General features: G+C 37.7%; 1 protein-coding gene across 2 annotated transcripts in view; it reads right to left on the bottom strand.

Moving 5' to 3' along the window:
- Positions 1-25,058, bottom strand: part of mRRF2 (mitochondrial ribosome recycling factor 2) — a 370,843-nt gene that overhangs the window by 267,110 nt on the left and 78,675 nt on the right. For both annotated transcript variants that reach the window (XM_067139519.2, XM_067139520.2), the window contains exons 5-6: positions 9,558-10,000; positions 9,247-9,465 (exon numbers count right to left, since the gene is read on the bottom strand). In XM_067139519.2, coding sequence (XP_066995620.2) covers positions 9,247-9,465; positions 9,558-10,000 — 662 coding nt within the window. The remainder of the gene's footprint in view (positions 1-9,246; positions 9,466-9,557; positions 10,001-25,058) is intronic.

A 25,058-nucleotide genomic window follows, 5' to 3' on the forward strand; every position in this document is an offset into this window, starting at 1 on the left:
ATCCTAAGGAAGCTGGATCCCATGCTTTCACACTGAGCTTGTTCCCACGGGGTTGCCTCTGTCAGGGAATCAAAGGTTAAATACTTAGGTGGTGGACTACCCTGGGCAGACTTGAGAAGTTTTGAAGCCATGCCCGAAATCATCCTCCCCGAATGCACCCACTCTGATCAGAGGCATCTGTATTTGAACCAAGCAGCCAAGGCAGTACCCACCTGGTTGTAGAAGGTATTGCAAGGGTCCGATGTTGGATGATGCTTAATTCAGACTGACTGAGGCTATGAGCACTAGGACTCCCTTTCTCAAATCAAATTTCTGCACTATGAACAGTTGTAGGATGTGAAGAAAGCAAAAGATTCTAACACAAAATATAAGTATGTTACATGAATATATTTACAATTAGGCACACAAAATACATTAATCCTTGTAGGTTTTCACTGTGTGGTACTTTTCAAAACTGTTTTCTGGTTGGAGACTGGGTTTTCTCGAACATGTTTTGCAGTAGTAAACTGTTTCCTTTCTACCACCTTTCTTGCTCCTGTTTGAACAGACAGCACAGTCTTTATGTTGTTTTCCAGGCAGCTTGTTGATGATGTGCAGTTTACCATTCAAATGTTCTTCAATATCAGAAGTAGATGGTCTTCCTCGCTTTTGACCTTTGTTGCGTACTTCGCCAACCAACTCGCTGATCATCTGTTTTCGGAAGGTTTTGTGCAGAAATGAATTAGGAGTGGAGCAGGAAGCATACGCTAAGGGTAATGGAGTTCAAAAGGTTAATATAAACTATTGTCACAGCCACCAAATTAGGCGGGTGAGAGAAATTACGCTGTTGCCAAGGTTATATAGCAACTGGTGAAGAAATGTCTAACTGAACACATCATTTCGGAGCGCAAGGCAAGTTGTTTTCTCTCAAGCTCCTGATGTTACGTCATGCAATGTTTCAAAACAAATTATACTACAAGCTTCAGAAAAGACCGCTGATTTTAATGGCATAACTATTTTCCATATAAACCATTTTAAATAATAGTTAAAAATAAAATCTTGAACGAGTAAATTTAAATCCATAGAATCATGTATTGAAAATTTCAGTAAGCGGCCAAGTTTTTATTTCTTCAGCCAATAAAATTTTGTCTGCAGGAAAAATGTAAACAATCACCTGACTTATATTTTTTATCTGAAACATATTTCCGTGAGTCTTGTAGTTTTCCTGGAAAATGACTCGGAAAGCGATCATGTAAATGTCGCTAGCTGAGGTAGTTCGGGGCGCGCCATCACAGGCTGCAGGACAGCGTAAATATTTTCGGATTACATATTAATCTGTATCAGTTTTATTACATTATAACTTTAAATATTTGAATACTGTATATTGTACTGAGTAATATAGAAAAAGAACTACTTTAAAGAATAGGTTTACATGAACTTACAATGAATTAAGAATTGGCTTCTAGCTACAAGGCAGATTTCTTAGTTACTGTCATCACTCGCCTCACTATCTGTCAAGTCGTCATTTACACTGATGATGAATGGCTTCATTCTTTCATCCCTTACTATTTCCTTGGCGCAATCGTCTGTTTGTAGATTTTCCGCACGATTGAAGCACTTTTCCCAGTCTGCAGCAGTCACACGGTCGATGGCTTCTGACGTGAGTTTTTCTACCTCCTTTATTTTGAATGTCTTGTTCCTCTCTGCCACTTCTCTCTTGACTTGAGCCCATATCAATTCAATTGGGTTGTATTGGCAGTGGTAGGGTGGCAACCTTACTACCTCATGGTCCCAAGGGAGAGCTAATTCATCAAGCTCGTACTTTTTTTCTACTTTGAAGGGAGCAACTTTTTCCAAAAGTTCAGCTTGAGTTTCTTGTTCACTAAAAGGTATGTTTCTGTTCAGCAACCACTCTTGAGTTTCTTTCTTCTTCCAGCTTGCATTGGGTACTTTTTCAAGTAAATCTGAATGATATGGAGCATTGTCCGTAACTATTATAGATGGTTCCTCCAAACATAATAGCAGATCTTCTACAAACCACTTTTTAAAAGATACCTGGTTCATTTCTGAGTGGTAGTCCAGGCTATTCCTCTTGGATAGGAACACCCACTTACACTGGGGTATAAAACCTTTAATACCACCTGCGTGGCAAACAATCAGTCTTCCACCTTTCCCAGTGGGCACCTTCAATCCACCGCTCTTATCTGAATGTTGCCAAATAAACCGTTTACTGTACGACTGATTAACCCAAGTCTCGTCTAAATAAATACGTTGCCTCGGGTATTGTTCTTTTTTCAGGTCATGCATTTTTCTCAAAAATCGTGCATGAGCTACGACAATGTCCTGTCTTTCTAGCTGAAATTTTCTTCCATTGTTAGCCCTCTTGTATTTGAAGCCTAAGTTGTGCAGCACTCGTCGCACTTAATGCACACTTCCACTATATCAAATCTTCTCTCTTAGCTGTTTACGCACGTTTTCCGCTGTAGGAAATTCCCCACGGTCGTAAAATTCGAGCACATTTTGCCTAGCTACATCGCAGTGAAAATCACTAAGCACACTAAGTTTTTTTTCTCCCTTACGCAGTTTTTCCTTGGAGATGAAAGTATTTTTTGGTTGGGTGAATATTTCGCTTCATAAACACATCTCTGGACCGAATGAAGGCTAACATTACACATTGTTGCAGTCAATTCTTGGCTTTTCCTGAAGTTCACAGTCTGCAAGATATTTGAGTCGGCCAACTTCTGCACATATTGCAATACATTTACAATTACGGATTTTGTCTGGCTGGCTAAATCCTTCTTCTTAAGCTCTTCCAACCGATGACGCTTCAGAGGAGTTTCTTCTTCGTTTCTCGCACTTACTTCGTCCTCTTCAGATAACAGACCCGAAGAAACACCAGGCTGAACACATTCACTATCCATCTTTAACTGCACTTACGGTGCAAGCTCAACAGCTGCATGACGGAATGACTCGGGTAAGGTGGCCTGGCTTCAACTAGACAGCACTGCAACGATCAGCGTTGCCAATCCGTGCTCAGAGGTAAGCGACTCTCAACCATGTGTCGCTTCACCGTTCCCATATGTGACGACAGCACAGTTTTCCTCACCCGCCTAATTTGGTGGCCGCGACATTACATCTCATTTCATGGCTAATGTGGATTTGTTTTTCTGGTGAATTTTCATGTCAGATCATGGGAATAACTTGCGTTGGACTAATGTAAATATGGGAAAAATAATGTCAAGAATGAAGAATAACTAGATGGGACTCTATTAGCAAATAATGATCAAAGGCATAAAGGTAATGTCAAGTTCTTGGGAAGGTAATTTAAATGACAAGTACTCGTGTTATGATAGGAGTGTGTGTGTGTTTGAGTTTCAAGGACGGTTTATTCCAGTGTGAAACTAGTTCACTATTATATTGTACAGTTGTCACTTTTGTTGTGATTGAGGGTGATTTTGATTCAGTGGTGACAATGGCATCCTGCTGAGGGAGATCATTGGTTCGATGCCGGGTTTTTCAACGGTTCGACTGTGAGACAAGGCTGTGCATGCTGAGTGTTAAATAAATTTCTTTGAATGTGCCATCACAAGATTTAAGGTGTTTGAATAATGTGGACTGAGGAAACATCACTGGAAAGGATGGGCCGAGTATATTGTGTTTTAATCGTCATAAAAATTAACTTAATGTGGAATGTTCATCTATATATATAAAATAACATGTCCTGACTGATTGACTGACTGATTCATCATCGCCGAGCCAAAACTACTGGACATAAAGAAAAATTTTGAGGATACATTTATATTAGAATGTAGGTACTCACTAAGGAAGGATTTTTGGATATTCTGTCGCTAAGGGGGTGAAAAGGGGGGTAAAATTTAAAAATGAAGATATCTATACCTTGTTGGTTTAGTGTAAGAGAAGGCCCAATGGCCTTAACTACACCAATAAAGACGTTTATCTATCTATATCTCAAAAACTTAAAACAATAGAGACATAAGAATTTGTATTTACAGTCTCCTTTAAAAATAAAGAAACACATGTTTTTTTGTTTTCACAAAATCCCATTAACGGGGGTGAAAAAAGGGTGAAAAAAGGTTGAATACCTTTTATGAGGATACTTATATCTCAAAAACTGAAGATGTTACAGACATGAAAATCGGTATTTGGAATCTCCTTTAAAAATAAAGAAGCACACATTTTTTTGTTTTTGAAAAATCCAATGAATAGGGGGTGAACGGGAGTGACAAACGGGGTGGAAAAAAAAATCTAGACCTACAATATATTTCAGACACTTAAGAGACCTGAAAACTGGTACTTGGAATCTCCTGTAAAAGTAAAGAAACATAGATAATTTGTTTTTGGAAAGCCTACTTAAGGAAAACTGAAAAAGGGGATGAATTTTTAAAATGGGCATATCTACAGAACATCTCAAAAACATAACATGTTAAAGATGTGAAAAGTGGCCTTTTTAATCATTTAAAAATAAAGAAACATGTATTTTTTGTTTTTGGAAGAAACCACATAAGGGGTGGGGGGGATAAAAAGGACTGAAAAGGGAGTTGAACTTAAAAACTGGAGATGTTACAGACGTGAAAATTGATATTTGGAGTCTTCTTAAAAAATAAATATGTATTTCTTTTTCCCCGAAAATCCACTTAAAGGGGGCGAAGAAATCGAAAAATGAGTTGAATTCTTTGTATGAGAATGCTTATATCTCAAAAAGTAAAGATGTTGCACAAGTGAAAAATGGTATTTGGGATCTCCTTTAACAATAAAGAAACATGAACTGTCTCGTTTTTGGAAAACCCACTTAAGGAGGTGAAAGAATAGAAAAATTAATTGAATTATTTGTATGAGGGTAATTATATCTAAAAAATCTAAAGATATTACTGACGTTAAAACAGGGTAAGTGGAATATCTTTTAAAAATAAAAATCACGCATTTTGGGGGAAAATCATCTTGGGAGGGGGGGGGGGGGGAGAAGTTGAATTCTTTTTATGAGGATAAATATATCTCAAAAAGTGAAGATGTTACAGTCGTGATAAATTGTATTTGGAAGATCTTTTATAAATAAAGAAACACGTATTTTTTGTTTTCAGGAAATTTACTGGAAGTGTAAAACATTGAATTCCTTTATGGAGAAAATTATATCTCAAAAAACTGAAGGTTACAGATGTGAAAATTGGTATTTAGAATCCCTTTTAAAAATAAAGAAATGCGTATTTTGGAGGGGAGGGGAATGAAGTTAACGGGTGGGGGGTGGGGTGAAAAATGAATTGTATTCTTTTTATGAGGATACTTATATCTCAAAAACTAAAGATGTTACAGTCGTGAAAATTTGTATTTGGAATCTCTCTTAAAAATAAGGAAACACGCATTTTGAGAGTGGGCGGAAATCAACTTGGTGGGGGGGGGGGGGTGATAAAGGAGTTCAGTTTTTTGTATGAGGATACATATATCTAAAAAACTGAAGATGTTTCAAGTCATGATAATGGTATTTGGAAACTCTTTTAAAAATAAAGAAACACATATTTTTTTGTTGTCAGAAAATTCACTTAAGGGGCAGGGTGAAAGAAAGTGAAAAAATGGAATTATTTTTATGGAGAAACTTATGTCTCGAAAACTGAAGGTTACAAACGTGAAAAGTGGTATTTGGAATCTCCTTTAAAAATAAAGAAAACATGCGTTTTGGGGGGGTGATAAAATTAATGGGCGAGCGTGGGGGCGGCTGAAAAAGGAGTTGAATTCTTTTTATGAGGATACTTACATCTCAAAATCTGAAGATGTTACAGACATGAAAATTTGTATTTGGAATCTTCTTTCAAAGTAAAGAAATACGTATTATTTTGTCTTAAGAAAATCCACTTACGCGGGGGGGGGGGGGGGGGAGGAGGGCGTGAATGAATTGATAAATTAGTTGATTTCTTTGCATGAGGACCCTTATATCACAAGAACTAATGATGTTACAGATGTGAAAATTGGTATTTGGAATCTCCTTTAAAAATAAACACTTTTTTGTTTTGTTTTGGGAAACAGAGTTAAGGGGGTTTGAAAATAAGTAAAGAACAAGTTGAATTCTGTTCACAAGGATATTTATAACTTAAAAACTGAAGCTGTCACAAACGTGATAGTTGGTATTTGGAATTTCCTTTAAAAATAAAGAAACACGTAATTTTCGTTTTCGGAAAGTCCACTTACAGGGGCAGGGGGTGGAAAGAAGTGAAGAAGTTGAATTCTTTTTATGAGAATACGTATATCTCAAAAACTGAAGGCGTTACAGATGTACGGACGTGAAAACTGGTATTTGGAATCTCCTTTAAAAATAATGAAACAAGTATTTTTTTGTTTTCGGAAAATCCATTTAAGGGGCTGAAATGAATTGAATAAGCGGGTGAATTTTTAAAATTAGTTCCGGTATATCTACAGTGTATGTCAAGAACTTAACATGTTAGAGACAAGAAACTTGGTATTTGGAAAGTCCTTTAAAAATACAGGAACAGGTACGTTTTTGTTTTTGAAAAAGGCACTTAACGGAGGTAAAAGGAAGTTGAGAAGTGAGTTGAATTATTTTTTATGAAGATACTTATATCTCAAAAAATGAAAATGTTACAGACATGGAAATTGGTATTTGGAATCTCCTTTAAAAATAAAGAAACGTGTATGTTTTTCAACTTGAGATAAGACTGTTTCTCACATGTACAGGTCTGTGTCTCATGGTCGTCTTAGCCCCAAAAGGCAATACCTCAAACTTGATTTTCAAAGAGTTTCTAGGGTAAATTAAGCTCTATTTTTTGGTGAGTTTTTATACTTTAGGAATTTTCAGATAATGTCTTATTACAGTGTCGAAGAACGATTATTTTTATCAAATTACGCAATCCACGCGAGCTAAGATGCGGGTAACTGCTAGTTTGATAATATTTTGAGAATTAAATTCATGAGAGGAATGTCTTCAAAAAAAGTTAAATGTTGGATTAATGTCACCTTTTTATGAGATCAAGGTTAGTAATATTTTTGAGATTTTAATGTATTTGTACCACGGCTAGAGATCATGCATAGGTGTGTGGACGATTATGAGAGATGAGTGAGAAGATAGGGATCGTCATTGAAGGCCATTAATGCAGGATGTATGTAAAAGGTTGACAGGCCTCAGGGTAATTTGTATTAGCACCTTACTTGTTGTGTGGACTTGTTTCAGAGGCCAGGGTCTTTGAAAGAATGGAGTGACAGGATCTCCAGCATTGTACGCTATGTTATGAGGAATGTGTGATTTCCTTGTTTGTTTATTTTCCGTCAAATCAAAAATTCCAACAAAGTATTGTGGCTCATTTGTTTATTTTCCGATGAGATGTAGAGTATTCTGATGAAGCAGAGTTGTGTACGCCAAGAATTGTTGTATTTGAGTGAAGAGAGGCTTATTTATCTATTTGAGCCTTACCTATAATTAATTAGTTGTGGTGAGGTTGTTACATATCTTCTGCAAATCATTTAAAATGGAACAGCAGATTAACTGACGAGTAAAAATGCAGGATCATCTAAATAAGCCTGAGATCAGTGTAAGAGTGATGGTGATGATTGTTCTTATTTTCATAAACCAAACCCCATGGCACTACAGCCCTTGAAGGGCCTTGGCCTACCAAACGAGCGCTGCACAGCCTGAAGGCCTGCAGATTACGAGGTGACGTGTGCTCGGCATGACAAATCCTCTCGGCCATTATTCTTGGCTCTCGAGACTGGGGCTGCTATCTCACTGTCAGATAGCTCCTCAATCGTAATCACGTAGGCTGACTGGACCTTGAACCAGCCCTCAGATCCAGGTAAGAATCCCTGGTCTGGCTGGGAATCGAACCTGGGGCCTCCGGATAAGAGGCAGGAACGCCACCCCTACACCATGGGGCCGGCTTCTTATTTTCATGCTATATGAATAGAACAGCTTATGGTATGAATTTAGTGTGTCATTATCAGCATGTGTGAACGAGTTCTGCTGAGTGATGTGAGAGTGAAACTGAGTCATTTATGTTTGTGTAGAAGGGTTGATATTATGTTTTACAGGTTGTGTGCGCATCAGTGTTTTTTATGTTTTTGATTTGCTATGTAAATATTTGTGTGTGTGTGCAGTTATTTAAATCCAGGTGGTTGGGATTATGTGATTTTATGAATGTGTTTTATTTAGTTAAGAAATTAGAAATTAGAGAGATAATTAGTCATAATTTTCCTCCCTACTGGGGGAGTTGGCCATGCGGTTAAGGTCACGCAGCTGTGAGCTTGCATTCGGGAGATAGTGGGTTCGAACCCCACTGTCGGCATTCCTGAAGATGGTTTTCCGTCGTCTCCCATTTTCACACCAGGCAAATGCTGGGGCTGTACCTTAATTAAGGTCACAGCCACTTCTTTCCCCCTCCTAGGCCTTTCCTATCCCATCATCGCCATAAGACCTATCTGTGTTGGTGCGATGTAAAGCAAATAGCAAAATTTTCGCCCCTAGACATTTACGTAATTTATGTTATAATCCCACTACGATGCCAAGCGCAGAAATGGGATAAAGTTCCTCATCCTTCACAAAGTGATAGAACACTAGAGCAGAATATGAGTTTCAAAGCATTTATGTTCACGTTATTCAATGTTATTTGTGTCAATTTGTCTTTTTGGAATAAATTATTATTTTAATCAATTGTCCTTAATTTATAAGGGAGCATCAACCTGGTTTCCTTGCCTGTCTGTTGCAGTATATGTTCCCCAAAATCTAGGCCACTGTCAAATTTACACATACCGAGCTCGATAGCTGCAGTCGCTTAAGTGCGGCCAGTATCCAGTAATCGGGAGATCGTGGGTTCGAGCCCCACTGTCGGCAGCCCTGAAGATGGTTTTCCGTGGTTTCCCATTTTCACACCAGGCAAATGCCGGGACTGTACCTTAATTATGGCCACGGCCGCTTCCTTCCACTTCCTAGGCCTTTCCCATCCCATCGTCGCCATAAGACATATCTGTGTCGGCGCGACGTAAAACAAATAGCAAAAAAAAAAAAAAAAAAAAATTTACACATTCACAAGTTAGAGTGTGAACTGCACACACGAGATCGCGAGTTTAGTCGGAGCAATACCAGATTTTGTTATTATTCAGGGACAGTATCTAATCAGAGCATACAGTCTTCCAGCAATTTTTATATAATCACAAAATAAATACGGTGCTTTTTATTTTCTGATCAGGTCATACACTAAAACATTCTAAAACTACTTTTAACCTGCTAAATTATGCAGTGAATGAACTTACTGAACAGAGATTTCCAGTATACACACGAAAATACGTTATGGGCTTCCTTTGGTGATCATGGTAAATTTTGTATGCTCTGGCACACAATGAATCACCAAAACAGTGAACCAGTTGCTTCATTCGGAGATCTGGAGCAGGCAAGTATTTCACAATGGCATCCATCAATGGCTGAACACCCATATTCTTATATGAACTTCCCCAGAGAAGAGGAATGCCTTTCTGAGTAAATAAGAAAACATGATTATCATCCAATGCAATTTTATAGGTATGAAAATTTACCTCTTACATTCAAAATAAATTAATGTACATACTTTATTTGATGTAGCTCTTCTCAGAGATTGCTGAAGGAGATCAGCATCTATATCAAAATTTTCTTGACTTATTATCAACTTGGCAAGAACATCGTCAACATCAGCTAACTGCTGAATGAGCTCCAATCTTGCCAAGACTGATTTGTCCCATAATAATGGATTAGAAGCTTTTTCAAGAGAAGAAACTGAAAACTGTTTTCCACGAGTCTCTTCATTCCAATGCAGAAATTCCATTGTGATTAGATCAACAAGTCCATAAAGTCTTTTATTTTGGATTACAGGTAACTGGATTACTAATGGCTCTGTTTCAAGTTTTGATTTGATTGACTGTACACAAAACTCTGGATCAGCATCAGGTCTATCCATCTTATTCACATATATTATGCGTGGCAGATTATATTGATCAGCTTGCCTCCATACAGTCAGAGTCTGAGCTTCAACACCTAGAAATTATAGTAATCTCTACTAAAAGGACATCACACAAAGTCGTATATTTAAACATTCAACAAATTAAATGAGACACATCAAATCTATAGACTAATTGATACCTCCATTCATATAACTGTACTTACGGCTATTGTAAGTAGCCTATGCTACAGACACATTATCGCATCCTGAGCACTACAAAGCATATGAACGTCTGAGTGCCAAATGACTATTAACCCTTACATATCTGAATTATGAATTTATGTTGCAAAAAGGTAAATTACCACATTTTCCTGTAAATTAGGGTCCTATTAGTACATTATTCATGAAAAATATAATTTTGTGGAAAAGCTTAGAAATAGGTGACACATAATCTGGAGTTTACATCAGGCAGTTTAGGTAAGAATTATATATGTGATTCGCCTGGCTCCAAAAGTATCTTTATTGAACTGCTGTTACAGTAGTTTAACATTAACCTCAAGAGTTTCTTCTAAAATTATCATGAAAAATAGCAAAATAAGAGCAAACTAAAATTCATGAAACAAATCAAATATAATATCATGGTCATCAGTATCTCCTCATGTTTGAACCAAGCCTCAGAACTTAAAATTAGCAAATCAGACTAACTTATAAGCGAATAATACAAAACTGAAACAAAATACCGGTACTCAACAAATAGAACATATCATCATAATCATCAACCTCAGAGTGTGAATATAAATAAGTCACAAAAATGCCCTATCATGCATTGCAATGAAGGAAACAGTTTCGTGTTGGAACAAAACATAGGTGAATCTTGCACTTCTTACAGATACCCGTTGTAACTCCTTTGATGCATAATTTACACATCTTCTTTGATTCTGCTTATGTCCCACTTCATCATATTGCACACCGACATTAGGCGGCATTTCATTTGGACACCTCCTTTTATTCTCAGAGCCTTTCTGGCTAGGCAGACCTCTGTTCCTTTCAGGAACCTTCCCAAAGGAGGTCAAGCCAGTTGCAATTTGTGACTGAAATAAATTAAACTAGTGTCAAAATATCCTCTGATTTCTTCTGACGTTTCTCATGATGTCTGTACAACAGCCAAGCAGTGACCACAGCAGCATTTAGGCACCAGAGTACTATTCTGGTGTACCATTTCTTTAAGCGAAAATCAATCTGGTACAGTTCTATGAGCATATTGACTAGATCTACGCCACCAATAAAGAGATTGTAACCGAGCTCGATAGCTGCAGTCGCTTAAGTGCGGCCAGTATCCAGTAATCGGGAGATAGTGGGTTCGAGCCCCACTGTTGGCAGCCCTGAAGATGGTTTTCCCGTGGTTTCCCATTTTCACACCAGGCAAATGCCGGGGCTGTACCTTAATTAAGGCCACGGCCGCTTCCTTCCACTTCCTAGGCCTTTCCTATCCCATCGTCGCAATAAGACCTATCTGTGTCGGTGCGACGTAAAACAAATAGCAAAAAAAAAAAAAAGAAAAAAAAAAGATTGTACTCTTGTACTATATGAGGACTTTATTCTCGTGGCTGTACCACTTGCATGTATTGGAGGGGTCCACACCTCAGTATGACGAGATCAGTTGTACTGCTTTACTGTCCAGCCATCAAACAGTGTTGACATCCAAGTTTGTTTCAACCTGCCACTCATAAGAAACTTGGCGTCCTTTCTTGAGCTCTTCCTGAGAAAGCAGTGGATAGTTACACATTCTGTCAGACCATATTGTTCCAATATACATCTCCTTGTCTTTCAAGTATTTGACAAGTACAACTCAGGCAAATCAATTGTCGAAATAGGTTTTAAAGACAGAACATCGCCAGATAGTCAAAGTTCGTTTGAAGAGCATCTTCCCCTTCTTTTATGTCGGACTCATTCCAATGAATTCCTAAGAGGTGCTCTATTTTTTCTTCATCAATGGCTGAAAATACGGATTAAAATTTAATTCTATGCAAAGCCAATATAGATATGATTCCGAGTATAAGTTTAAACACTCACGGGCATTATATATCTAGATAAATACAACTAGTATCCTGCATTGGTTAGAACATGAGACAGACAAGCTACCTATCATCATATATATATATTGAACCCTTCGGTCCATATTGAGGGATACCTACCTTTCTTACCTATCAGCAAAGTTCATGAGATCTGTCTCTTGGGTCGTATCGGGTTCTTCGTCACTTGCTGAGGTAAAGGAAGGGTTCAGTAATTCTAATCCATCTACTGGAATGAAAGGTCTGTTTAAAAGATTCCTATTTATTCAGGAAAATTCTGAAGCAATCTGTATGTCAACGGTATCATAGAAGTCAATTGTGTCCACTGGACACCACAATCATTTTTACATCAACGTCAGAACACTGGTGTGAGACTTTAACGTAACTGCCTGACGGGCATTCATACTAGAAACCATTGTCTCAAATATAAATTATTTAAGAAAGGAAAGTCTGGAAATCCTTAAATTCGGCTTCCATGTGAGACCACATGTACCATCATAGTGATTCGTTATGGTCCAGCCCTCGTAACACGAACTCTGGACTCTGGGTATAATTAAGGCCGTCCAATCGGTGTGTGCCACACAGTGGTTCAACGGCATGGACCCTTAATTGAATCGATGTGACCTTCGTCTATGTCATGGAACGATATCTAATCTTCTAAGTTACTTTAAAGTCATTGTGGATGATGACCGCAAGGAAATGATGCTACAATGGCATATGGCCCTAATCCAAGTCACTGGGGTTGATGACCCCCTGACCATCCAAGTTTCCAGGCTGAAGGCTGAAGGCTAAACACAATTAAGTTACATCGGTTGATGACCAAAGTTTCCACTTTACTATCCCCAGCACATTCACTGCTCAATCAATCAAAGTTCAATAATTACAACAATAGCAATGCTCACAAACTTTGTGGCAGTAAAATCCATTTCCTTCGGATATGTCCCCTTAATCGTTACTTTATATTTTAAATATTCCCCAGAAAACAAACTAAAATTTCCAGAATGCATCTCCAAGTTATTCGCTTGATTAAAGTTATTTCAATATGCGGTTTCACTGAATTTAATAATTAAATAAATTTAAATGATTTGACGAAATGTTAACGAACAACAAATTTTATCTCCGCGGACTCTGGTTTCTTCACAAATTCCTACGCAGCTATGATGTGAATTCAATCTCGTGATGTTTATCTGGCTGGAAAAGAATTGTTACATAATTCATGTCCAGTTATATATCTTGTCTCCTGATCTCACACTTTTAAAATCTAATCTAGTCCTAACCGTTATTAACACTTGGATATCCTAATAATCTACGTACAAACCAAACAACTCGCCATATGATTACGATGTCATTTCTCGTCATACCATTTATGAATTTTGCACACCCCTCACAGACAAACCAATCATCACGACCATCGCTCTATATTTTGGACAACCCTGAATTTGGTTACTCTGTTCCTTATACTCAAAGTTCGTGATTTCAAATGTTCATTACGTCCCCAATTAAACAAATTTTACAGTATTTCACAATACTCAGATCATTACCGGCTATGAATTTCAACTAAATCCAGCATTTTAATGTTTTCCCTGGCCGAGAATACAGTACAATCTCAATTCCACGCCTGTCCCGTTATCACAGCTGAGGCCTCTCGTCCCCAAGTTCGCTTGGCAGTTACATGAAACACCCGGTTTATTCCAGCTGACTGGCTTCTCAAAATGCTCTCTTTAAACTCTGCCGACATAATTAAACAAATACGATATTCTAACCAACAAAATGCACAGATTATGCTTCAAGATGCCCACACTAATTATACGCGTCGCCAATTAATACCCCTATGGATTTCTATGTATTTCTTTCCATTCCCAACATTATAAAATATACCTCGGGCTATCGTGTCCCGGCTTCAATGACAGGACTCTAACCTGATTCGCACATCTCATCTCAACTCATATAAAACATTCCTTGGGCTTCCGTGTCCCGGCTTCAATGACAGGTCCAACCTGATTCACAAATCTCATATCAACAAAACTAACCTCTGTTTCCCAGCTCCACAATTATCATTGACAAAGAACTGGAATAAAATCCTCACTAGAAATCTCGACGTCTAATATCGCACAATGCATTAATCATGAATAACTTCGCATAAAGGATATCGTATTTAATAACTTGATTTTTACGAGAAAATGACTGAAACATTCTACTAGATCTTTTATTGTCAGTCAGACACAGTTTAAAATGGGCCTAGAAAAACGTTTCTCTCCGTGACCAAATTCATCACCCTAGGTTCTCACCCGACAGCGCGCTTCCACTCGATTGAAAATGAGTGACCATGGATTTCTACATTATTAACATCAAATTGCAGACAGGAAAAATTTACGTCGAATGAACATCTAAATTTGACATCACAAAATATAGGCAGTACACTCACATGGATGACGATCTACATTGGACGTGATATCACTTTGAAACCCTATTCAATAACTTTTACAACATTATACGGCACTCGCAAGACTTCAAAAATTTATCCAAGTGGGAAATAAAACAAATGACTCTTTTAGTCGTATTCTCACATTTACAAAACTTAGTAGGGGTGACCACTGCGTCGTATATTCCCATTCAAATACACTTTTAGAGATCATGAGACAAGATATAAGAGGTAGTAAGATGGAAAGTCACCTACCTCATGTCGTCACACCATTGTTCGTCATAGGGCTCACCTGCGACCCTGGCATTTTATTTAGCCATTTTTACATTCATGGCTTTACAAACCATTTTTTTATATTTCTTCAGGTTTCCTGGAATAAAGCATAAAAAAAAAAAAGAAAATACCCTTTACTTGTTTGTTGAGCGCACACGATGGACTATAATTATTTCCGCACACGAATTACTTAACCACATTAGAATTTATTCAGTACTTTGACCGTCCTATCTGGTACAATTATTTCACTCAAGAAAACTATCTCCTCATGGAGACAAGACCTAGCCACAATGGCTAAAATCTGCAGTTGAACTCAGTCTACTTTCGTTGGTTTGATTTCGCAGAGCAGCTCAACAATTTTTCGTCCGCTTTGTATCACAAATGCCGGAGAAGGAGACTTCGTCATGGCGTCCCTTCATATTTATAGCAGTTACCCCCTCTCTTCGGATATCTCCCTTTGCCGCCAAGAAAATTTCTATAGATTTTCTGACTTAACTAAACTGTAATTTCAAGAGTTTTGAAAGTGACTACATGCTTGCTACATTTCTGGCGGTAGTGTTCATGGACATTTAAAATTTATACGGTTTCGATTTGTGAGATAATTGACCTCCTTTGATAGGCACTATATTTTTTGACTTGGCTTGGATCACGCCATGTACACGTGCTTTGAAATAGTTCATAAAAATGACTTGAGATTCTTCCGCCGTCGACACGTGTGGCTGACGTCACGTACCCCAGAGCGAGGGACCGAAGGTAATCACCCCCTCGTCACGTGTCAAATCCATGCTATCAAGAATCCAACTTTTAGTTTAATTGTTGATTTATGCATAATGTTCTTAGGGCACAAAGGTCATGGGTTCAATATATATATATATATAACTGCCCAATGTGTACCTCAGTAAACACTCATGTTGCACAATTTGTACCAGCTTATATTGAATTATCTGTTGTTAATACAGTATAACTATTCAAACATCACTCCTACTCGTAAATGTACTGTAAAAACTTCAATCGAACAGGGAAATCTATGTAAAACTTACGTTTACACTATGTAATTTGTCATGTAGCAAATGAGACAGGAAGCAGCTTTTCGAAGCTACTAATGACTGGCTCTCACTAATTGGTGCTGGAATCTAGAGGCATATCTCTCAACTAGAGAGTGTACACTGCAGATTCCAATAGTCAGTTGCATCCCTACAGCTCATTTTCATGTTGAAACCTTTAAATTAATGTCATGTAAACTGTAGTTTACATCAGGTATGAAAGGGTTAATAAATGGATTTGCATTTTATTCTTTGTCTTCATCTGTGTAATTAAAATGCTAGAGATGAATTAAAATTTACTCTGAAATAAAATTTGTTTATTTATAACTCAAATGTGATCATAAGGTATGCGTAAGAGCAAGCATGTAATTTTACGCCATAAGACCTATCTGTGTCGGTGCGACGTAGAGCAGCTTGAAGAAAAAAATTACGTGAACATTAGATAGATAGATTGATAGATTTATTGACCACCAACAGGCTATTCCCAGTTACAGATGACGTACTACACCCATAATCGACTTCCTACCACTAACTTATTATTTATATATAATTACATATCATTTACGAATGATCACGAACTATAATGTTCAAAAAATTAGCATCTTACAGCACTACATAGAAATCTATTATTTTGCAATTTGTAATACTGCCTCTCTAATTGTCTTTATATCAGAACGGAAGCAATCCACAGATTCCCCAACACTGTTCAGTGTCTGCAGTGACTGTATTAACCACTAATAAATAATGTTATTGGCTTTACGTCCCACTAACTAACTTTACGGTTTTTGGAGATGCAGAGGTGCTGGAATTTAATTCTGCAGGAGTTCTTTTACGTGCCAGTAAATCTACCGACAAGGCTGACATATTTGAGCACCTTCAAATACCACCGGATTGAGCCAGGATCGAATCTGCCAAGTTCGGGTCAGATGGCCAGCGCTTCTACACTTGGTCTCATGAAAGGTGAATCTGTGTCTGGTGTTTTGTGCCAGAACATGAAGCGGTATTAGCTGCAGGAGCTCTGGACAATCTAGTCTATTTGTTATGCATTTTATTGTGAACATTGCATTAGCACATTTGCGAGACAGCAGTAAATTCTCCATTTGCAGCTGTCATCTTAATTCTTAATTCCAAAGCCCCTGAAACTCACCCACTTCATAAATTTTACCTGCACTCTCTCTAGTGATTCAATTAAATATTGCTGGGATGGTATCCAGATCTCGGTACCATATTCCAACCCTGACCTAATATAGGAAATATATAGTTTTCAGGGTTTGAAAAGAAACAAAATCCCTACAATTTCTCTTAAAACCCCAAAACCTAAGAGATTTCCTTGTTATAAAATCTGTAGGGTCCTGGAGGGACAGGCCTTTTGCATTGCTTAATATGATACCTAAATCACTGATTTTATCTACACGGTTTAAATATACGCCATTGAATGCATAATTATACTCGACAGTGGATTTAACACTTTTAACACAATATCAGGTATATTATCTGGTCCATTTGACTTGTTGATGTCAACTGCCGAAAGAATTTCCATAACCTCACTGACAGACGTCAGCACGGTTTCCAGTGTAGTCGCAGAAAAATTCCAACGGTGAATTATATGTCATGCAGGGGGCGTGGTATTTGCTGAAAGTGTCTGCAAAAATGTTCACGATGTCTTGAGTATTACTCACTTCTTGATTGTTGATTGCCATTAAACATCCTAGACAGAAGAAGAGTTGACTTTCTTTTATTGTTTGTATAGCTCCAGAATTGCTTGGGATTGGTATGTATGTCCTCCTCGACTGATTTAACATATTATCTCTATTTAAATGGCTGCAATGCTTTGAATTCTTTATGCAAAGTGGAGGAATTAATGCAATAGCTTGGCTGAGTCGATGCACAAAAGTATTTTCTTGCCTTTTCCTTCTCCTTCAGTTTTTTCAATTAATTCATTGTCGTACCACAATGGAAATTTATGAGCTTTGGAAGTATGGACAGGCATGCAGGGTCTTTAATGATAGCATAAAATAAATCACAGAACAGCCCTGCAGCTTCGTCTACTGAAGTACACTCATCTATCAGTTTCCACGGAAGTAAAGAAAACAACTCACGCATGTGACTAAAGTCAGACTTGAAAATGAAAAGAGAGTCCTTCAGGATGGCTTCGGTACTATTCTGTTAGGCAGAGAGGGGTTAAACTCCACGGCCTGGTGATCAGATTTCACAACCTTTTCTGTTTCTGTGCAATAGATATTGCCACCCTGCAGTTCAGAAATAAACACTAAGTCTAGAAAATTATTTTCCTTACTTGGGAAGCAACATGTCTGATGCAGATTATTTTCATTGATAACATCCAAGAAATGAGCCTATGTGGCTCAGGCGGCAGCGCGCCGGCCTCTCACTGCTGGATACTGTGGTTCAAATCCCAGTCACTCCATGTGAGATTTGTGCTGGACAAAGGGAAGGCGGACAGGTTCTTCTCTGGGTACTCCGGTTTTCTGTGTCATCTTTCATTCCAGCAACACTCTCCGTTAACATTTCATTTCATCTGTCAGTCATTTATCATTGCCCCAGAGGAGTACGACAGGCTTCGGCAGCCAGCACATTTCCTATCCTCGCCACTAGATGGGGGCTTCATTCATTCCATTCCTGACCCGGTCGAATAACCGGAAAAAGGTTGTGGATTTTCAACATCCAAGAAATACGAAACAGTTTCACTGTGTATCCTAATAACACGTGCAATGGTATTCTCGTCTGGAGACCACGCTAATTCACTAATACTGAAGTTCCCACACAACACAATACTGTTGGATATTAGCGGCAGTTGTAACTCTATTTAAAGTCTTACGAAGGTCAGTAACCTGATTCTTCATTTCGTCTGGTGGCAGGCAGCAACAAGCTATAAACATTGCCTTGCCTGGATAGACAGTTTCTTTCACCACTGTGCATTCCCAGCTACCTGCTAAATCCGTCCCTGGTACTGGCCTCAGCGTGGACTTGACAGCTACAAAGACACCACCGCCTAATCCTTTCTTATTGTGCACTGCTTCTCTGTCCAGACGATACATCTCATAATTATTGCATTGAATTTCACTGTCTCCTATTGATGAGGTCAGCCAAGACTCACATATACACACACGCAATCATATCTTAAATCACTGAAAGCAGTATTAAATTCCAGTAGAGCATTAGCAAACACTGATATCATGATTATAGCCATGGGACATTTTTATGTTTCATGTGGAATCTGAACCAAAGGGACATGATTTTCATTTCAAAAATCTTGCATGCCTTGGCCAGGATTCGAACCAATAACACTTTGGTTTGATGCCAGCAGTGATGTCACTCAGCTATAATTCCCCCTCATGAAGTATGAAGGAATATTGTGTTATGGGAGATAAAATTTAAACATGGTCATGGTTGCTTCCTTCCCAATCCTAGACCTATCCTATCCAATCGTCAAAGACCTGTCTGTGCCGGTGCGACATAAAACAAACAGAAAAAGATTATTTAAAAAAATCAAATAACCTGGAAAAGTTATGCCACATGGAGGGGAAACTTTGTGTAGTATAACAAAAGAGATGAGAAATGGAAGGAAAAGGAACTAAACAATCATCATCATCATCATCATCATAATCTGTGAATCATTCAAGCAGCCAGGTGGAATTTGTGAGACTGACATGCCTTCATCTGTACCTGGCTTTCCTTCTTCTATCAATACATCTTCCTCTTTTAATCATCTCTAATTTGGTCTGAACACTTCCTTCTGGGACACTCAACTGGCCTTTCTCCCGGCACCATCCTCTCCAAGTACTTCCTGGGAATCCACGTCTACTGCATTCTCTTTTAAATGGTCAAATCATTTCAGCTTTGCAACTGTCAGGCTTTCCTCCACTGTCGAGTTTACCTATATGTCACTTATGATGTGATCATTTCTGATCCTGATATTTTCTCCGTCTTTACTTGTTTATATACAGTATAAATGTACATTCTTGTATTTCACCTATTCAGGTATCACAGTGGAGTGTAGTTGACAAACTCTTAATGTTGTATTATTGCTAGCTAATGTGTACTAATTAAAAGTGTTATATATCCGAGGGATTGAGGGCTATTGTTCTTTACTACAGTAAAACTGGCTCAAAGAAGAACTTGAATAACGTGGAAACTTGTCCACTACTGAATTCTTTTTTTTTTTTTTTTTTTTTTTGCTAGGGGGCTTTACGTCGCACCGACACAGATAGGTCTTATGGCGCGAAGGGATAGGAAAGGCCTAGGAGTTGGAAGGAAGCGGCCGTGGCCTTAATTAAGGTACAGCCCCAGCATTTGCCTGGTGTGAAAATGGGAAACCAGGGAAAACCATTTTCAGGGCTGCCGATAGTGGGATTCGAACCTACTATCTCCCGGATGCAAGCTCACAGCCGCGCGCCTCTACGCGCACGGCCAACTCGCCCGGTACTACTGAATTCTTTCTTGGTCATGGCGAAGCTTACAGTGTTACAATGTTCTTACTTTTGTATAATGCAGAATTTCCTCAATATGGAAACTAAGGACACTGAAACAAATAATGAAAAAATTCTTTAAAATCTACTTGCACAATGCAGAAAATATTGTATGTATGTATGTTCAGTCTTCAGCCCTAAGGCTGGTTGGATCCTCAACAGCTCTGCCATCAGCCGTCATAGATGGCCTAGGCATCACTGAAGAGGTGTACTAGGGAAATGAGGAGTGAGGTAGTTTCCCGTTGCTTTCCTCACCGAGCCAGAAGTTGCTATTACATATCGGTCTGTCAAGCCCACTGAAATGCATGCACCAACCGACCCTATGAGCAACATTTTCACACCATTCATAGCAGGGACTGGCTGCAGAAAATATTAGGAATTGAAATAGTCCTACATATAGTATTTGTGCATTTCTGGTGCTGGTATGAGCAACGTCACTGTTTGGACAAACAGACACATGTGTTTGGACATCCCTGTCATCAATGCACCTGCCATTCTATTCTTCACTGACACACTTCAGGTATTTCCATGAGGGAAAGACCAGTAAACAGTCTTCTAAGATAAACAGATACCAGTACAGTAGCTGAAAAGGGAAGTTAACCAAGACTCTAATGAGATTTTCAGAATAGATCTTTAATGAAGATAGGAAGCATGCATACTGCCAAACAGCTGGCTAATGCATTTGTGAAAGTAAGACAAACTGAACAGTATGGCTAAATCTTACATGGCATTGCCATTAAATGAAAAAGTAAAAATAACTGACCGAGCGTGTTGGCCATGCGGTTAGGAGCACACAGCTATGAGCTTGCATCCGGGGGATAGTGGGTTCGAACCCCACTGTCAGCAGCCCTGAAGATGGTTTTCCGGGGTTGGTTCGAACAACCACAAAATAACCTATTTAACACAGGTTCAATTTAGAATCACCAAAGAAAGTATTTTTTGGGCACTCGCATACCAACTGCATTCGGCACCCATTTGACTTGCTGACGACACAGAAAAGATATACGATTACAGCTGTTATTCACGACAATTCATCATGTCCACATTTTTCACACTCTTTGCTACTTGAAAGAAAATCGTGACTGATACAACAGCACTAAATCTTTTAAGTTGTTCTTATAAGTAGATGCAAAACCGGTGATATTAATAACATATCCACCACACGCGGCCATATCAATAGAATAAAAGGTCATTTAGTAGCTCCAGGCTAATCTCTGTCATGAGAACGGAAACTTTGTCAGTTTCCCATGAAACCTTCTTTCAGGGCAGCAACTTTGGTCAGCAAAAAATATCTAATAAATAATGCCAAGCTAAACAACAATGGATGACAGGTAGTTTTTAATTCACTGATTTAATAAAATAAAGCACATCATACAAAAGCATCCAACGTGATGGTGGAATCCCTTCTTTTTTTTTTTTTTAAATCTTCAACTGCAATTTTGTCACCTGTATACTGTTTGTAGCAAGTTTATGGAAGTCTTGTACTGTACTAAACTTTTAAAGGATATGTTGAACTCGAGGATATGGTTTCGAATGTAAGTATCTATATGCATTGTATTCAATTCTACCTGTCACTAATTGCAAACAAATAGGAAAGAAAAAACAATCAAAACTCCAGAAAGTGGTTTATTCATGACCTTGAGCTCAAGTGTGAAGCATTTGGGACACTCGCTGCACAAGCCAGTAAAGGCAGGAAATGATACAAACTTTTTAAATATTAAGGTGCCCGTACACTTGAGAGTAAATACTGGCGGGAACCTCTCGATAGTAGTTACTCACCAATGGACACAGTGCCGAGAGCAACTAACGGAAATTCGCTCGCAACTCTCCTGAGAGCTAACTTGTCTCAACTTGCTCGCTAGTCGACACGTGCTCCCTGGCCTTCTCGGAGATTAGCTCTCCAGATACAAACTGTGTTCGAATTGTGGCAAAGCTATCGAGAGCTTGGTCCTATTTTCAATTTCAAGACGACTAAAAATTGGTCTTATTACAAGTGATGAAAATCATTTTTCGTCCGTATTGAAAGTTTCATAAACTGTATATAGGATAATATCTTATGTTTATTTCCACCTATTCAATACAATATAAGATGTTGGCATTTATGTTGAAACATTTTTCAGATGAGACATGTTTCGCCTCCTACTGTGAGGCATCTTCAGTCATTATCAAAAAACCTTATTATTTTACCAGGCATCTGGTTAAAGATATTCTAAAATGTGTTTGATGATTATAAGAGAGATAAGATTTACATTTGTTATAAACATGTTCATGAAATAACTAAAAAACTAATATAGTGATAAAAACATATGTAGTTCTTTGTTGAATAGGACTTCGTTTGATTGTACTATAGTAAAAAAGGTGGCTTGAAGCAGTAGTCATTAATAGATGTCTAATACATAGTGGAAGGCATAAAATATCAGTTCTATGAGAATATACATTACATTCAAATGATACTAAAAACTGGTGGATTCATAGGTAGTACATATAAAATGTTCAATGAAATAACTAAAGATCTGATATATTGATAAACACATATGTAGTTCTTCGTTGAATAGGATGTCGTATGATTGTACGGCTTGAAGCCGTAGTCATTAATATATGTCTAATACATAGTAGAAGGCATATGAAATCAGTTCAATGAGAATACATAATACAATCAAATGATACATAAAAACTGGCAGATTCATAAGCAGTACATTTAAAAATGGAGGCGTCATGTGACTATAAATGACAGTTGTTGGCTTAAAGCCGTAGTCAATGTTTGAAGTATAGGTCAAATAACTGCTAATATATGGTAAAAAGTTATAAGTCAAAATATAAAGTTTAGTATAAAAATATGAAGGAAAAACATTCCAATTGCTTGACAAAAGTTACTTGACGTTAGCGTGCATTTGTCTGTGATATTTATTGGTCAACAGTTCATAGGTTATTTTAGATTTATTCGGCAAGATTGCCTTGACAAGAAGTTCACCAGATGTTTATAGTTGGCCTAATTTTTTAAAAATTGGTCACCGGAGGAAACAAAATTGTTAACTGAAATGTATGAAAGTCGAGAAATTTTGTGGAATGTGAAATGTACCGATTACTGTGACAGAGTGAAGAAACGTAAAACTTTAGAGGAAATACACGTGAAGTTTTCGTGTTCCAGAGCTGAATTTCAAAGGAAACTTCACAACTTAAGGAATCAGGTAAGACTGTTTAATAATGTTGAATTAAGAGTAAATTGTTAGTTTATATTTTATTATAATCACATCAATTTTCATGGAAATAAATATATTATAATGGTTGTAGCCTGGTTTTTATTACAATAACAAGTATTTAATACATATATACAATATTTAAATTAATCAATAATGTGATGCTCTCTATTGTTTGAGGTATCTCAAGAATTGAAAAAATGAAAAACAGAAAAAAAGCGGTGGCAGGACAGATGACAATTTTTTTTTTTTTTGCTAGGGGCTTTACGTCGCGCCGCAGATGACAATTACCAAAGTAGTTGGTCTTATTTCAATGCTCTGAAGTTCGTCATCCTGGGACTTATTCCCTGTTCAACACAATCTAATTTGGTAAGTTTATATTCTCAGTTCCTCTTCAACACAAGTTTATTATTCACTGTTGTGGGTTGCAATGTGTCTAAACTGCCAGTCCACCTTACCCTCAGTAGTCATAAAATAGTTTTTGAATTCATTTCTCACACCCGTTTGTGTTGTATAGTTATTTCTTTTGCCTCGTTCCAGCAGAAAAAGTGTATTTCCAGGGTTATCTTCATCACGCCAAAGTCCAGATATTACATCTCAACTTACCGCATCTTCTGAATCAATCATTCCATTTCCTAAATAGGTTGACTCATTTGCGTTCAGTAGGAAATTATGAAGGGCACATATTGACGACACGACGTCTTTAACTGTATTCGGATTCAAGAGCTCCAAGATCTCTTTGCTAAAATCCCGAAACTGTTTTGCATAGTTCTACAAGACCTTGACAGGTGATAATTAAAAATTTGGCTGGGTGCTGGTTGATTACGAAAGGGATAAGGTTTCAAAAGATATGTTTTCATTACAAATGCACCATCACCAATAAGACAGTATGGCACTGGCATATTTCTTCCTGGAAGTGGTTCAGGACAGGGTAAAGGTAGTGCCTTTTGTTCCAATTTATCGAACAAACTGCTGTTAGAAAGTACACTTCCATCAGAAATTCGGCCATTACAAACTATGTCTACGTAAATAAATTTGTAATTAGCATCTGTGATTGCGAACAAAACAATACTGTGCATTCTTTTGTAGTTGTATAACAGACTCCCATTGTTATTAGGAGCTTGCATAACTACATGCTTCCCGTCCGAGGCACCCAGGCAATGAGGAAAATTCCATCATCTTTCAAAATCTTCTGCTATTTTAAGCCATTCATCCATGTTTTGTGGAAACTGTAATGATAGAATAATAATCTGCTTAGTCAATGAATAACAAGGAAGATGTATTAAATAATTAATGTTATAATATTATGAAGTAAATAATAATAAACAATAACAGTTGATTTTAGTGTTTTCTTATTACATCTGTTTTTTTAAATTTGGTATTTAATTTTAGGCGGAGAGTTCTACAAATTCTGATATAGGCATACCAAAGGAAGGAGATATTTTTGAAACTTCGGAAAAGCATTGCAAAAATGAGGAGACTGCTCTAAATGTAGTATAAAGGAAACAACTTCGAAGTCGTCTAAAAGGAAACGCGAGGAAGAAGATGACATTGCAATAAAAACTGCATTAGACGTACTTCCGAAAGGAACACCAGACAAATACGACAAATTTGGAGGATATGTTGCTTTAGAACTGAGCACTCTTCGAAATGAGTATG

This window comes from Anabrus simplex, chromosome 2, assembly GCF_040414725.1.
Source record: "Anabrus simplex isolate iqAnaSimp1 chromosome 2, ASM4041472v1, whole genome shotgun sequence".
Taxonomy (NCBI): domain Eukaryota; kingdom Metazoa; phylum Arthropoda; class Insecta; order Orthoptera; family Tettigoniidae; genus Anabrus; species Anabrus simplex.